The 16,254-nt window shown below is 53.9% G+C and overlaps 4 protein-coding genes and 1 non-coding gene across 5 annotated transcripts; 3 read left to right on the top strand and 2 right to left on the bottom strand.

Moving 5' to 3' along the window:
- Nucleotides 1-533: 533 nt before the first annotated feature.
- SMAC4_13860 lies at nucleotides 534-621 on the top strand. Its single transcript is given in 2 exon segments — nucleotides 534-570; nucleotides 586-621. It is a non-coding gene; the product is annotated as a tRNA-Lys (tRNA).
- A 276-nt stretch (nucleotides 622-897) lies between these two features.
- On the bottom strand, nucleotides 898-1,588 carry SMAC4_09432 (uncharacterized protein; the record flags this gene model as incomplete). Its single annotated transcript, XM_003344064.2, has 2 exons — nucleotides 898-1,273; nucleotides 1,360-1,588. 2 exons carry the CDS (start codon nucleotides 1,586-1,588, stop codon nucleotides 1,008-1,010), a joined length of 495 nt encoding a protein of 164 aa, XP_003344112.1. The 3' UTR covers nucleotides 898-1,007.
- A 236-nt stretch (nucleotides 1,589-1,824) lies between these two features.
- On the bottom strand, nucleotides 1,825-3,700 carry SMAC4_09433 (uncharacterized protein; the record flags this gene model as incomplete). Its single annotated transcript, XM_003344065.2, has 1 exon — nucleotides 1,825-3,700. The coding sequence occupies one exon, from the start codon at nucleotides 3,698-3,700 to the stop codon at nucleotides 2,078-2,080; it is 1,623 nt and encodes a 540-aa protein (XP_003344113.1). The 3' UTR covers nucleotides 1,825-2,077.
- Nucleotides 3,701-7,180: 3,480 nt separating this feature from the next.
- Nucleotides 7,181-10,713, top strand: SMAC4_09435 (uncharacterized protein). The gene is made up of 4 exons (XM_024656013.2): nucleotides 7,181-7,954; nucleotides 8,018-9,007; nucleotides 9,086-9,369; nucleotides 9,432-10,713. The coding sequence occupies exons 1-4, from the start codon at nucleotides 7,467-7,469 to the stop codon at nucleotides 10,352-10,354; spliced, it is 2,685 nt and encodes an 894-aa protein (XP_024511783.1). The 5' UTR covers nucleotides 7,181-7,466; the 3' UTR covers nucleotides 10,355-10,713.
- A 1,502-nt stretch (nucleotides 10,714-12,215) lies between these two features.
- Nucleotides 12,216-15,731, top strand: SMAC4_09434 (uncharacterized protein; the record flags this gene model as incomplete). The annotated part of the gene is made up of 1 exon (XM_003344066.1): nucleotides 12,216-15,731. The coding sequence occupies one exon, from the start codon at nucleotides 12,216-12,218 to the stop codon at nucleotides 15,729-15,731; it is 3,516 nt and encodes a 1,171-aa protein (XP_003344114.1).
- Between the last annotated feature and the right edge of the window lie 523 nt (nucleotides 15,732-16,254).

Genomic DNA, 16,254 nt, shown 5'->3' with positions numbered 1-16,254 from the left:
GGCGTATTATAGGGCTTTAAGCGCTTGCACCAACCGGACCAGATCACTGGCTCGACTGGCTCGACTAAGAGAGATGTCGGAAAGGGTTGATGTCATTGATAATTTTTTGAGCCTTGGGAGAGGGGTTTGCAGCCCGCCCGCCATTGCCGTGATGAGACAGGTTTGGCAGATTGCGATTGCGATTGTGGTTGCACGGATGCAAGTCATCCACGGCCTGCCTCGGTAGGCGTTTCGTTAGCAAGTGCTTGGTCAGTGCTGGACTGCTTGGTGTTGTAAGTCGACCCTAACCCCCTGTTCGCTCGCTAGTCAGGAACAGAGCGGCCAAGCCCGTAGCAGCCCTGGTTCCTTAGCGCCAAATCAATCTTGATGACTGTGCAAGGACCACCACTGCACCAAAACCTGCACACCAGAAGAAAAAAACTCCTCCCACACCCACACCCACACCCACATACATATGGAAACATATGGGACTGGGCTACATAAATGACTCAACAACTCTCTTGTTCCATCAAGGAATGATTGATCAGCCGCTTGCCCGGCTAGCTCAATCGGTAGAGCGTGAGACTCTTAAGGAGTTCCTCCGTAATCTCAAGGTTGTGGGTTCGACCCCCACGTCGGGCTCAATTCCCGTCGTTCCTTCTCTTTTTTGTGTTTTTGCACTTTTGCCCTGTTGCATGCATTTTCCGGTGATGACCGAGAAACTTTTGCTTCCTTCTGTCTTTCCTACACACTGCTTACTGATTGACCGTTCGGGTGAAGATTTCTTTCTTTTTCTTTTTTTCTTTCTTTCTTTCTTTCTTTCTTTCTTTTTATGCCTTTACCTTAGGTTGTATGGACTCGGAGTCGGTTCCTTGGATACATCATTGCTTATTAAATACATACTATCCATCTGCGATGTCGGTCATTCGTTGAAAGTTTCTTACAAACCACAGTGTGTGTATGTTAACATAGGTATGCACTCCTCTTTCTGCGGAAATAGCAGACGTCGGTTTGAGTTCTAGAGCACATCATGTCGCAGCCACAGCCACCGCCGTCGCCGCGTTCTTCCGGCGTATCGTCGGTCTCATCGTTCTTCTCCTCTTCTTTTCCTTTGACTGTTGTTGTTGCACTTCTTGCCCCTTCTCTTGGCTCTCCTCACACTCAAATTCATCCTCAAACTCAGATCCAGACCCAGTTGAGCTGGCGCGTTGCCGTTTCTTGCTTGTCCTGCTCTTCCTAGCTCGCTCCTCGCGATCTCGTGCTGCGAGAAACCGCTCCGTGACAGTGGGCATATCTGCATCAATCCCGTCAGCTACTCACTTTCTTTTTCTAACTTTTAGTCCATGGAGAATTGGATATGTCCGTCTGATTGCTACCTACCATATCTTACGAAATTCTTAGCTTCGCCCGCACGCTCAGCAGGATTACAGCAATCTTCATCGTCGTAACGAACGTACGCGACGGTCTCGGGGTGACAGTCGAAGACGGCGGCGATGTCCTGGTCGGTGGAGATGATGCCTGACTCTTCTTGGGCCCATTCGGAGGCCATGATGCCGCCGCGGATGCGGTTCTTCTTGGGGGTGTCGAGGGGGTCGCGGAGTTGGGGCATTTTGTTTTTCGTTTTGTGAGGTAACGTAAGGTGTGGAAAGTATGTAAAGCCTTGGGAGTAGAACCGAATGTTGAGAACGAGAAAGTGAGTACTGGACGTTGGGTGATTGATTGACGGCGATGTCGCGGTTTTTGTTTACTTCGGGAGATGGGACCGATGACGTAACTTTGGTGGTGATCAGCCGTGTCCAGTGTTCGTTTGCACTTTGATGATCTTTCCGTGGAAGGTGTTCCGCGTGCATCCAGTGGGTTGAAGTTTGTATATTCACGTTCCGTTGGCGAACATTACGGCGTGTATTGTTGTCTGGTTTCCGGCTCTGGCCATTGTGCACATATTGTCCCGTAACATTGGCGATCTTGCATCGAAGCGATCATGTACCACGGCCTAATGAACCATGAACCGTTCGAATGGTACCAGTAGATGCATTTATCCGGAGTCATTAAATCATATCCAATTCCAATCTTTGTGGCCCGCAACACGGTTACCCTTTTACCGTCCGCTCCCAAGACCACCGGTCCTCCTCTTCCCCTCCTCCTCATCCTCGCTACTACTCAAATCATCCTCACTCATACTCAACCTGAAATACTCCCCATCCGCTCCTCCACTTCCACCTCCGTTCCTCGCCATCAACCCATAACTTTCACCCTCCCCATCCTCCATTTGCCCCTTTCCGTCTTGCCCATTTCCACCCGCTATCGCCTTCCTCTGCGCCGCCCTCCAAACCCACCAGCAAACAACCACAGCCTCAATTCCCACGAAGATACCGATGCCCCACACATCAATCCTACTATGTCCTGATAACAACAGTCCTAAAATAACATTAACCCACCCCGCCAGAACCGCCCCCCGTCCAAGCCAGATATGTCCATAGGAAATCCACGTCCTTCTGCGGATTCTCAGGAAGTCCATGTGATGCCTCCATCCCAGAATCACCTGTACTACCAGCGCCAGCGTAATAGCGAGACCAAGCCACTGGTGGAAAGTAGAAGGCACACGACGACCGGTCATGTACAGACCTACACCAGCGCCAGCGAGGGTGAAAACGGATGCGAGGGCCTGGACAAGCCAATGTTTCTGGAAGGCGTTGCCACCGCTACGAATAAGGAGGACGCCGAGAGGGAAGAGGATGAGGAAGGCAACGGTCATGAAGAAGGCGTGCGTCTTGGGGAGCGGGTTGCTGGTGAGTTTGCCCAGCCAGCCGCTCGCGGACATTGGTTCCTCGCTGGTGCCGAGCATTTTGGCGCTGTCGCCGGGGGCGATGGATAAGATCTTGAGAAGGTCGGAGGTGGTTGGCTTTCCCACATAGTCGGTGGAAGGAGAGAGGACGGAGCGCGTCATATCTGCCCAGAAAAAGCCGTATCCACCTGTTTCCGAGCCGTGGTGGCGATGCATTTTGATGTGCGCATCCCGGGTGAAGTTTCCGGAGAAGTCTTGGCGGTCGTTCCATGCCCAGAGGAAAGGTTGGGAGGAATCTTTGGCGGAAATCGAAGTTCGCCATGATCCGGGACCGGATGACCACAGAGAGCAGGAGTAGCAGGCGAGCAGAACGTCGGCGATGTAGGTCTTGGTGCCGGCTGCAGGGATGATGGCGTGTTCGTCGTGGTCATCGTGTCTTTTCTCTTTTCTACCCTTTCCACCACTGGCGGGCACGGTGCCGGCCTCTTTCCAACTGGATGCCAGAACCTGGACATCAAAGCCCTTCCCAGCTACGGCGGCAAAATCTTCGATCAACTGCGGTTGGCGATGTCCTTCCACTGTCCGCACGCTCACTACCGGCTCCTTTTCCGTACCATTAACAGGGTCGCCATAGACGACAAACATCAACGCTCCCGCCATCGTCTGCCCTGTGCCAATGGCTGTCCATCCATTGGCGTTCCAGCGGGTAACGGTTAGGTGGAAGAAGGTGTCGTGGGAGGAAGTGGTCACGTTAGGGAGGGAAGAGAGGGAGACGCAGAAATCGGCTGCTCCTGAGGTAAGACCGGTTTGGCAGTATTGGACCTTTTTATCGGTAGTTGCCTCTGTGGTAGTCGTAGTAGAAGCGCCGAGGAGGGGTTGTGTGAAGAAGGAAACGGAGAGGAGCAGCGCCCCAAGGAAGGAGGGGAGGCGCGCCATTGTGGAAGACCTGGAGTTGCTGGGCGGTACAACGGCTCTCAGGGCGTGAAGGTGAGGGATGAGGTGAAAAGAGAAAAGAAGAGAGTTGGGATGAAAAGGTCAAAGTTCAAAATCCAACGGGGCCTGACGGGCCACTCGGGACTCGGCGTGCGCTAGCAGATCTGCTGCCCGATGGCTGGGACGGCGGGGCGGCGGGGGAGGAGTTCCAGGTTGTGGGGCGCTGACGGGCCGCGTGGTGGATTTTGCTGACGGTTTCCCTTGACAGACGCAGTTTTCGGCGCTCTAGTCTTTCCTCTTTATCAACTGGATGGATGGAAGTCAAAAAGTCTTTCAATGTTCATTCCTTCTCCTCATCATTGTTTAAAATTGCTGCTATTCCAGACCCCGAATTGAGAAGAGAGAACCGTATTTCAACTTTGGCGCAAGCACAGACATGTAGTAACGTTTTTGGCGCACACCTGCGGCTTTTTGGCGCCAATTCATGCCAGGCGCAAATCCTCACCTCAGCAGCTCAGCTTGTGCACCGAAGACACAAACCATCCGGGGGGCGCTGTCGTGCACCGCTGACCACCACTGCGACGGTAGACGGATCGCCCAACCCCGTCGCCGAAAGTTCCGGCACCTTGTCTGCCCGCTCGCTGAGTGGCTGACAATCACGCCTCCAACGCCATGGCACTTTTTTTGCATGGACTTCTTATTTCCGATTGTTCAACATTGCTTCAATGACTTCTTCATCAAGAATCCCGAAAAACGTTGTTCGGAATAGCGGCATGACATTCATTTCCTTTTCACGTGAGATGACAAGGCAATCGCCTCCATTTGGAATCGCATGCTTCTTCATTGGCGTTGTGATGACTAGATGAAAGGCCCAAGGCGTCTTTCGGGCAACTCTCAAAGAGGGTGTTCGAGGGTGTGTCCTGACTGGTGCGACATGATGTTGCATTTGGTTGCAAAATCATCACCACATACCCAACCCTAACCCGACATGACCTTGGCAAAATCATCTTTAGGATCTGTCCCCCTCCTTTCGGACCATCACTCGACAAAGCTGGCCTGTTGCCGGCTCCCCCCAGCCTTTGATGCAAAAGTTTTTACATAAAGGATCACTCTGACCACCAGACATCCAGAAAATTTCCAGTGAAGGTATTCTACAGTCATATGGCGTCCGCTACACCTGGCTTTCCTCCTTCTCTCTGCTCCGGATGCTCTCCCCTCGACATACAGCATAAACCGAGCCACCCACCAGTAATTCGCTGCCTAGAAAGAAAATTCCTGGTAAAGACCATTAGACAAGCCAGATTCACATTAAATCACGCAAATGGTCCAGCACAAAAAGAGAACGAACAGCCATACACCGCATCGGCAGTTGATGGCTCCGGGCAGACATCCACACCCGGCATGACATGTCGTCAAAAGAAGAGCTCCGACCTTTCATTTCATTGGCTACTTCAAAGGACAGGGGGTGCCAGACGACATGAGCCGCATGTTGCTGCAGTAACCCCATCCCGGGGGGGCACTGGGGACGTCCTCAGCTCGGCTTTGTCTGAGTCTCTCGGTGCCAGGTCGGTGGTCGACCCGGGACATGTCACCCAGCCACGTGGATCCCTTTCAAGCCTCTCTGCCTTCAGCCCGAGCCGCGGGTCGACGCTATCAAAATCTCAGTTGCGTCTGATGTGATGCGAGATGGACTGTTTTCGTGGGTAACAGCATACCACCTCCCAAGATCGGGAACACATCATGTGGAAGGGGGGAGGGAGGGTGGCAGTCCCGATGAACACCAGCGGAACGACAGACGTGTACCCCCTCGTATTCTTGCCTTGACAGGTCACACCATGATCCTGATAAACAACGGATGAGGTCGAGGTCGTCCAAAGGGTTGGGCTTCCGTGGCTTCATGCTGCCACTAGTAGCTCGACGATGTTGCCTTGGTGGAGCATGGAGGCCCATCCACATTGTTGACATGCTGTCCCCGCTGGCCCCGGTATACCCCATCCCGGACCGCCCACTCACCCTGGGCCCTGGCTGACCATGTTTACAAACATACGGTAAAGCCGGTCCCTGGCGTTGACGTCCAACGTCGGTGCATCGCATTTGCGTCGAATAGAAAACGAAGCACGAATCGGCTCGCCTTGCCTGCTGGAATGTCATGTTTCGTTTACCCGGCCGGAATTATCGACATTAGTTTGCGTCATATCAGCAGTAATCTCAGCTGCATTTTGCACCACCAGACCGTCGATTTGAACCTTCCCCGGTCTCCCTCTCGCCCCTTTTACTCTCCGAGAACTGGCTGCTGACCTTAATGCACCCCCCCCCCCCCCCCCCCCCCCCCCCCCCCCCCCCCCCCCCCCCCCCCCCCCCTATAGCCAACATACCAAATCCCGGTGGCGAACAACACGGGATGGGAGGGCGGGTAGGATTTCGTGGTGACACCATTGCACGGGTACAAGAGGTCTCGCTTGTGGACATGGAAATAAAGAGCGAGTTCCGTCACGATATGTTGGCCGACTTTGTGTTGTGTTCCAATTTCCTTCTCATCATCCGGTCTCCATAAAAACAGGGAAAACAAACACTTGTCTCTTTCCTACTCATTCTCTTCCCCCTCGTCATCTCCCCACAAGCGTTGTCCTGTTGACAAAGTCCATCGCAAGTGCGCGTGGAGGATTACCGGTTCTTGTCCCCCTTCCCTTGTTGATGTTGACGTCCATCAATGTCCACCGCCCAACAGCACTAAAAGCCACCCCCTGTAACGCAATGCCAGGAAGCGCGCCGGCTGGGCTCGTTGGCGGGCCTCTTGGTTGACAGAGAAGCCCAGTCTAAAACATCTTGGGTTCGGCTTTTCAGAGCTCAGAGGGCGACGTGGCGTTGTATTACAGTGGTATTATGCAGCACCGAGCTATCCAATGGACGCTGCAGGAACCGGACAGGGAAGAGGTGTCAGGGAACCGCATGTTCTGTTTTCCAAGCCAATCTGGGCGAAACCGTCTCTTCAAATTGCAACAAAAAAACGATAGTAACTCGAGCGATAAATCCGTGGGTGGGAGGGCCATTTCGGGTCACAATCCAATGATAGTCAGCCAACCATCGCAAATGCGTCAGCGCGCATTTTAGGCCATCGTCGACAGCACCTCAAACGCTATGGAGTTGCTGGAAACCCGCGTAGCTTTTGCGCCCCGGAAAACGTACCAGCATGCTTCCATGTTCAACAAGTGTTTTGGTGATTCCACATCAGCAAAACAGCACACAGAATGGCCGGCGGCTTTCCCTTCCTAGTCCCGCGTCCGCGTCCGCGGGGATTGAGGGAAGGATGATCCAATCCAACACAGACTGACAGGACCCCGGCCAACGGACCGCCGGACACGGCCCAGGTTCACACAGGTAGGGCTCGTGGTCTGACACCCCCCCTTCCGATCACATATCTGGTCATCAAAAAGGGAGGGAGGGCTATGCCCCGGATCGTTGTTCTGGTCCCCTACTTACATCCTTTTTGAGAGGGAGGGGAAAGGAAATTCTCTTTTCTTCCCAAACTTATTTTCTTTTCCTCTTACAATCAACTTTTGCCACATACTTCATCTCATCATTGATCCGTCCCAAGCAAGCTGAAGACAAAGTGTAGTATCAGGGAGAGAGGCCTCACAAGCAACCATTACCACTTCACCCTCTCCTACCTACTTATCTCTACATTATCTATCTCGCGTTATAACAAAACTCTTATACACTACACATCATCATTATCATCGCCAAACACCATCGTCAACAACCATTGAACATGTCTAGACACCACACAGGGCCGCTCTCAGTGGCCACACCCGGAGACGGCGTCAGTCACGGCAGACAACAACAGCAAACACAGCAGCAGCAACAACTAACATCCCACTCACAACATGTACCCGCACCCCAACAAACAAAATGGCACTCCCCTCACCCTTCCTATCAACACCAACACCAACACCCCCATCTAGCCTCCTTCGTCAAACCCGAACACACCCCCATGAACAGTCACAATGATGATTACAGTCACAGTCACAGTGAAACAGCCTGGTCTGCCCGGAAAAGCGGCGGCAGCATGGTGTCGGCAACATCAGCCAGCTCGCGCTCTCCTTCACCGGGGACGCATTCCGACCTGGGATCCATCAGTTATGCTGCCTCCACCAGCAGCTTGGCCACTTCGCTGCAGCCGGGTACGGAGTGTAATTTCCAGGAGGGCGATATGGAGCAGCGTGAGAGTGTGGGGATGGGGAATAAGTGGAATGATGAGTAAGTCGGTCCCTGAAACGACGCAGTCTAGTAGCAATACATAATGTTAATCAGGTTATATAGAACATCAAGATCCCCCATCACGCCCGTCAGCCGCTTCACTGGTCGCCCCGCCAAAAAGGGCCGGTACGCACCTAACGGCACCGGCGGCGGCGGCGGCCCCGGGAGCGGAAGCAGCAGCAGCAGCAGCAGCGCTTCAGGAACGCGCTCGCCCTCCCGTCCAAGCTCTTTGCGAAACGCCATGTTTGCTGTCGACCCCTCAGCTCCCCATGGGCCTCACCCCCGCTCAGCAGAAGCAGAAGACATGATGTCCTGCGAATCCGACGCCGAGAGCGGCGAATCAGAAGACGACGACATGGACATCATGGGTGGCTACCTTGACGATAACTCGTCAGAAGAGGAAGAAGAAGAGGAAGACGACAACGACTGGTCCGGGCAAAACGGCAACTTGGAACGTGCGGTGATTGAGGCGGTCAATGGGGATATGCCGCTGGCTGCCTATCTGATTCCCATTCTGCACAGGGATTATAGCTTGGCCGTGAAGAATAAGGTTGAGAGTTGGCAATTCGGGAACACAGGTTCGGGGACTAGCGGTGGTGGTGCCCAGAACCTTCGAGAGAGGGGCAACTCGGATGCATCGAGGGGTGAGAAATCTTCTTATACCAACTCACCACCCGGAGGCTCTGGGGCCAACGGCAATGGAAACTCACGAAAGAGGAGACGGAGGTCCGACTCAGATGGAGGAGGCAGGGAAGGTAGGGGATTTGGTGGCGGTGCAGGAGGTGGTGGACGGGGTAGTGATGATTGGGGAGGAGGTGGAGGTAGAGGTGGTGATGGTGGTGGTGATGACGGCGATGAAGACGAGAAGAACATCGACACAGGATCTGGTCCAGGCGTGGCTGGCAACGAAGAGTCCCAACCGATGCTGGCGTGTCCGTTCCACAAACGGGACCCGGAAAAATACGGGATTCAGCAGACCAATTCGGCGAATGGGAAGAAGCACAAGTACAGGGCGTGTACGGGGCCGGGGTTCAAAAGCATTCAGCGGTTAAAGTGAGTTCCCGCATCTCGCCCCAAGACTTGGCTTATCGTAAAGTGTGTGTGGCCAGAGTTGACCGACCGGTGATATAGGGAACATCTGAAACGGGTACATTCACCCGTCCAATGTAACCGCTGCTACAAGATCTTTCCGGGGACAGATCGAGCAACTTGCCTCGCCAACTTGTCAGAACACCAGAAAGAAAGCGACGCGTGCACGCTGGGGGATCCGTCCCAGAAGGAAGGCATCGATGCAGTCCAATGGGCAGCTCTCGAGCGACAAAACCGCAAGAAGAACCAGGAGGCGCATAAGCTGGAGAAGTGGTTTGAGATCTGGGACGTGCTTTTTCCCGGTTCCAACCGTCCTGAAACTCCTTGTGAGTATGCTTTTTCTTTTGACCAACTTTTCTCTCAAAACGGGAATACTGACAATAGCCAGGGCACGACATCAAACCCCGAATCACCCCCTTCTCCCCATCCAAAGACGGTGACGCCTTCTCCAAGCTCTTCCTTGACATTCTTGACCACAAGATCCAGCATCAAGACATTGACTTTAACTCAATGGGGACCGACATCGTCCGCGAGCGCCTCAAATACGTCGTACAGCAAACCTTCAAAGCCTATGTCTCGCTCCACGGGCACCTCTCGACGGAAACCTCTTCCTCAGAACTCTCCAACGGTCCTTCCGGCGGCGGGCGCAATCGTCTCTCGATAGTAGGCGGCTCCTCCACTCACCTTTCGGCCCCCGCCACCGCCGCCTCGCATCAAATGAGCAACACCACCACCGGCACCGCGCCGACCTCGATCGGAATGGGTACCCGAAACAATAACCCCCAAGCCGCGCAACAACAAATGAACCCGTACGCGCAACATGGGCTCCCAACTTCACCATATCACTCTCACTCCCACTCACACAGCCATTACGGCCACCACTCACCCGCCACCCCTCACCAACCCCAATTCATGGCCCACTCCCCGCTCAACGCAGCAGCCATGTCCGCCGCGGGTTACACCATGGCAGCCGAAGACCCGTCCATCGCGTCCGCTTCTGCTGTGGGCGTTAACGGTGGTGGCCCAGCCGCCAACTATTTTTACACCAGCTACGCCATGTTCCCGCCGCCGCCGCCGCACCCGGCGACGGGCACGCATGCGCATGCGGCTTGGGGAGCGCCGGGGCAGTTCGTGGCGGCGCACCACCCCGCGGCTGTGCAGCAGTTTGGGATGCCGCATCCTGCTCAGCAGCAGATTGGCTCGGTAGGGCCGCATGGGAGTGTCGGGCAGGTCGGGCAGGTGACGCCGGATCATATGGACGTGGGGGCTTATCAGTTTGAGGTTGAGGCCGGAGTTAGTGCTTTTGATTAGTGAGCTGGGAGGTTGGTTGTTTGTAAACTGCATTTTGGACTGGGCCTGTTTGGTTTCAGTGATTTGGGCTTTTGACGGCGTACGGAAGGTAAGAAGGAAAGATATAGGATTGGGGATCGATAGGCAAGTTTAACGGGCCTGGATATGCATCATCATCAGTTGTTTTTGTGGGCGCAAAAGGAGTTATAGGCCATCATCATTGTTTTGCATCACCTTTGGCTTTATTGCTAGGGTCGGCATTCTGATATTTAGGTAGTCGTCAGTTAGTGATGGTGATGGAGGCATGCATCGAGGAGGACTTGCAAGATATGGCGGAGCCTTTGAGGGACTCCGAAAACAAAATAAATGGTTTATCAAAGTAATCAGCGTTTAAAAAGTGCTGGACTTCTTGTGAATCACCCGTGACAGACAAGATATGAAGCTTTGGTCGAAGGAAGGTCAAAAGATGTCGATGAGAAAAGGAACAGAAAGTCCAACCACGTGCCAGGAACAGAACACTCGAAAGCGAACAAGTGACGAGAGAGGGGACCCCGCAGCTGGCTTGGCGTCGTCCCTGCTAGCATTTTCTGCGCAAGGAAATTGCCGGCCTTGGATGGTGAAGACAGGAACACGAGCGAGGGATAGTAAACAGACTGTATTTGTCCTCAAGATAACCATGAAGCCTCAAGGCAAGTGACCGCAAGAGGTCAAGCCCATTTTTGGGGTTTTGAACTCTTATGACCTCCTGAGCAATCGCATGAAGCATGACTTGGGCCCCTCTTTACGGATACAATCTATCTTTCCTTACATTGCAGTGGAAATCTGTGTATGTGGTTCGAATAGTACCTAGTCCATGTTGATGGTGGTGTTTTTGGTCTCACGATGACTTTGATGCCAAGAGCTGACGACTGCAAACAATGCAAACAATGCGTGACCAACACTGTCCTTTTAAAAAGATCGGCAAGCTCACCCGATGTCTGAGACTCCACATTGCAGCAGGCAGGAAGCTAATGTACCTGTACGCTAGTAGGTGCCGTGCTAGCCATGCAACCATGCAACACACTGCAAATCTTCAGCGGTCATTCGCTAGAAACGAACCCAACAAGCCCTGGAAGTAGTTGCGACATTGGAACCTTTTTCTCGATCTTCAATCCGGTCCTGTCATTCGCGCAATTGCATGCGACTTGCAATTTCCGCTTATCGCTCTCTTCCTTTCAATCTTCTTCCACTTCCCGACTTCCCCTCTTTCCGACCACCATTCTTTCTTCCTTTCGAGGAAACCTCAACAATCTACCCCTCGCTTCAACCAAGTCAAGTCTGTCGCCATTGACGGCACCTTCGAGATACAGACAGACCCGCGACCAAGAAGCTGGCTCGGGACTCGACAGCTCAATCTTTCTCTTGTTTTTCTTCTTTTTGGATACCCATTTGCTTGCTCTTCTTCAGTCATCGCGTTGCTCCGTCAGACAGACACCAGACAGACGGCATCGCAATTCGCAACCTCATCTCGGTCATCGCCAACCCGAATAATCAACGAAAAAGAATCTGCGTCCCCTTACATTAGCGCGAACCCCGCTCATTACTTGACAACATCATCAGCAAACCACGGCAACAACGACGGCATCTCGACTCTCTGCCATCCCGACCACAACATCGAACCGAGCTTACTTCTCCAGACCACGACATTGAGCCACGATCAATTCCTCCCGACTCATCCACGGGACCACGCTCCCATAGGGGTGTTCAATGCCATCCCCCTGACCACGAACGATCCTCGCTAGATTTCGCCGATCAGATAGCCTCGCCGCACGAGCTCTTATCGCCATATATATACCACCAGGAGACTCGCGAATAGTAGGAGTCGAGATCGATGGCCCCGACAATGCTGTCGCGACTGCACCTCCGACGGCCACCTTCTACGCCGTCGTCTCCCGTGCCCGGCCAAGTGAGCTCCTTGGAGTTGGACACAGCATCCCAGACCCCGATCGTTCCCGATGGCCGACCACAGTCAGCCAAATCAGCCAGCTCCTCACACCTTCCTTCTACCTTGGCGACGGTCCCGAAATCGATACCGAATGTTAGCGACAATGGAGGCATCAGTGCAACAGCTTCAGTCAGTGGGATGCCTTTACAGGTGTACCGCTCCGCCGGAAGTTCGGCTTCTAGTCAACCTTCGGAGAGTCACAAGTCGCGAACAGGAAAGCCGGCCCCGCCGCCCATCGACACAACCGCCGCTACTCGGGCGTCCTTGGCCACGAGGCTTAGTAAGATCTCGTCCTTCGTGACCCCAACCGACCTCAACAGCAGTGGCCCCTTCGGCAAGCGTCCCGCGGGGAAGCGGATGGCCAGCGAGCCGGCTGTTAAAGCTACCACTACCCCGGAATCCGCAAAATCCAAAAAGTCTTTGCCCTTCCTCAAGAAACACTCGGTGTCCAACTTGTGGATGAGGAGGAAGACGGCGCAAAACCCACCGGATCTGCCGCCCTTGTCTTCCGTACCTGAGCCCACCTACGACCCGCGTATCCGGGGTACGAAAGTCCACGACTTCAGTGCGCCCAGAGCCAAGCGGACGACATCGCAGAATGAGGCTGTTGTCAGTCCCGTGAAAGGGTCACCAAGTGAAGATGCCACGTCCAAATCACCCGCAGCGGACCCGGGTACTGGCAGCACGTTGGTGGGCACGTCACAGTCCCTGGTTCCTGGCCCTAATGACGTTGCCGTGTCCTCTCCGTCGGTGGCGCAGGACTTGGAACTGACCAGGGTCATCAGCGATGTGCCATCAATACCTCAAGATAGCTTACCATCACCGACTTTGGACAAACCTTCGCCCGAGGAACAGGACGCGCGGCCACCGGTACAACTCAGGGATGACCCCGTTCCGGTCCTGGGTCCTTCGTCTTCGGTGGCATCTCAGGATACTCTGGCCGGAACGACAGCCGGCCCCAACGCCAATGCTTCCGTCCGGACCGCGAGATCTCGAAACCTATCTAAGCGATCCATGCGAGACTCTACCCTGTCAGGCATCCCGAAACACATGAAGAGCACGTCGTCTCGATTCAGTTTCGACATGATGGGGTCGGCTGATGAGGAGAAGGCGTTGGAAGAACGACATCGGCAGCGTCAACGGGAAAAGGGAGGCGGTGCCACAAGTGCGCTTAGGCAAGAACAGGACTCCAGGTTTGACGACCTGGAAGAGGAAGATTTCGACTATGACGCCATGATGGACGACGATGGTCTAGAAGAGCCCATTCCTGGAGTGAATGCGGATTACGAGGATGATTATGGGGAAGAGCCGATTCCGGGGGTTAACGCCGACTACGATGAGGAACCCATTCCCGGGGTTAACGCCGACTACGCTGATCTAGAGGAGCCAATCCCTGGTGTCAATGCCGACTATGAAGAACTTCCTGAGGAGGGTGAAGACGACGACGACTACGATCCGGATACCGACCCAGACAATGACCAAGAGAACTTTGCTGGGTTTGAGTTTCAGCGATCGAACAAGAGCTCAGGCCCAATCACTCCCCATAGTCCTGTCGTTGCCTCAACGCCCAGCAACGAGACCGACCAGCCCGTCGCTTCATCGGTAACGGAGAACAGTACTCCCGATTTACCAGAATGTGCCGCAGTCCCTGGCCAGGCTGCTCCCGCACCAACTCTTCCGATACCACAGCAATCATCAAGCCCCGAAACTGCTCGCGCACTAATTGCTCCCCAACCTGTTCCTATCGGGATGCCACCGACCAACCCCACTCGCAGAGAGGATGATAACGACATCTACTTTGATAATGGCTTGGCGGATGAACTAGACTTTCAGGGCGATGGCACCCATTTTGATGAGAACCTCTTCGATCTCGACGACACCGATCAATATGGCCGCCCGATCCCAGGTGCTTTTGCCAGGGCGGCTGAGCAGGCGCGGGCTCGGCAACTGGCTCAACTAGCGGAGTCCAATGCCGCAGCTGCCACTGGTGTCGACCCGGTGCAGTCAACGGTTGCCGGTTCCATGCATGCCCTGTCGACGGGAGATGATCTTTCTCCTATCCAGCTCCCTCAAATGCCTACTCAGGCCATGCAACAAATGTCGATATCTGGTCTCGACATGGCATACCAGGCTGCCCTCGCGGAAGCAGCACAAAGAGCAGCAGAATCCGGCAAGTTCCGGCGAAGTTCGTCACCTGCTATACCCGAGGAGCCTACCGTCACATCACCCACCGATTCGGCCCAGTCGCGAGACTTTGTACAGCAAAACGAGCTGGACGACTACGAGAACGACGACGATGGTTTTGGCAACGGCCTAGATGACTACGAATTTGACGACGAGGACATCATTGCCGAAGCGAACGCTAGTGCCTTAGCGAACGACCAAGAAGGCTGGTACGGTCAAGAATTCGGCTTCTACTCTGCTCCCATGGCCCAAGCAGGTTACGGCCACGGCAGCTCATCCTCCTCTAGCCGGAATAATACCGAAAACGAGAACCCCTTTCAGTATTCTTACGGTGGCTACTTCGGCCCCGCAGGCGAGGGCGTCTTTCGCTCCAAGAGTGGCCGCGTCGTCTGTCGCGAGCCTACCCTGACACCTATCACCGAAACGTCCGAGTACTCTAACCGTAACTCCATCATGAGCCTTAACCTTCCGCCATCCATCGATGCTCGCAACTCGACATCTCTGCAAAGTCCTACCCTGGCCCAGTTGGCCCTCATGGATGATGATGAGTTCGACTCGATTAACAAGCTGCGCAAAAAGACGTGGGCAAGCTCTCAAGCCAGCATCATGAGTTCCCGCGAGGGAAGTCCCCGGGCAGAAAAGGCACCGCAACCGCAACTGCAACCGCAACTTATTGACCCGGCTGCTCCTGGTTCGCCATTTGCTACCACGACCGGTGGCCATTTCGGGGCTGGTGTCCTTGGTTCTTCATATGATCCTAAAAGAAGCCCCTACTCGATGTTGAGCAGTTCGGTGCCGGGGAATGAGCAGGGACGGTCAATCAGTCCTACGCTTACGAATAAGATTCAAGCGGTTACTATGCCTATGGCGCCTGTTCAGGGGTTTGTGGCTCCTAATTCTAATGAGATGGGACTGGGATTGGGAGTGGGAGTGGGAGTGTCGCAGCAACCTTCGCTTCTTGGGCCGCCTGTTATGATGACCATGTCACCGGTGGGAGTAGGATTGGGAGCTGCACAAGGCTGTCCTCCCGTTGATGAGGAAAGCGAGGAGTATGAGACCGCGGGGGCCTCGGGACTGGGAGTGATGTCGAGTAATTCTCATAGTTCCCAGAAGCCGACGCAGCTTCAAGAAAATGCTGGGATTAATGGTAATGTTACCGGTGGGGTGACATATGATGATCCTTCTTCTTTGGGGAGAAGGACTTCTAAGAAGATGGTTGGGTGGGCTTGAGACTTGAGGCAGAGTTGGATATATCCTTGTTGTTTGTCCGTTGTTGTTGTAGTGGAGGAACGGGGGTGGGAGGAGAGGAGACAGTTGTATATACCTAGCTTTGCTGCTTTTTTTGGATACAAGATACTAGATACCATAGCGAATTTGATGTTTTGACGTTAATGTTGATGATGTATATTGGACGAATGCAGCCAGCTAGCTGCGTTGACATGCGTGGTTCTCACTGTGTTGACCAGTCTACCATTACCATCATCACCATCGCCCCATCCCTCATCCGTCATGCCTTTCGCCCCCCGCGATGGCTCAAACAAATACAAGATTATAACCACTTGCCAAAGCAAGAAATATCACATACGACCATACCCACTGGAAAACTCGGGATCCCGTCCGCTCTCCCATAGATAAGCCAGTGAGGGCTAGACTAGTAGTTGGGTCGGTGACGACCAGCGAATCCCTGGTGTTGTATGTTTTTTGATCTTTTGTTTTGTTTTTCGTGCATCTTTCTACCCCCGTTTTCTCTGTT

The sequence above is a fragment of the Sordaria macrospora genome, chromosome 5 (assembly GCF_033870435.1).
Source record: "Sordaria macrospora chromosome 5, complete sequence".
Taxonomy (NCBI): Eukaryota; Fungi; Ascomycota; class Sordariomycetes; order Sordariales; family Sordariaceae; genus Sordaria; species Sordaria macrospora.
The sequence above is the reverse complement of the archived record's forward strand: the minus strand, read 5'-3'. Positions and strand labels throughout refer to the sequence as shown.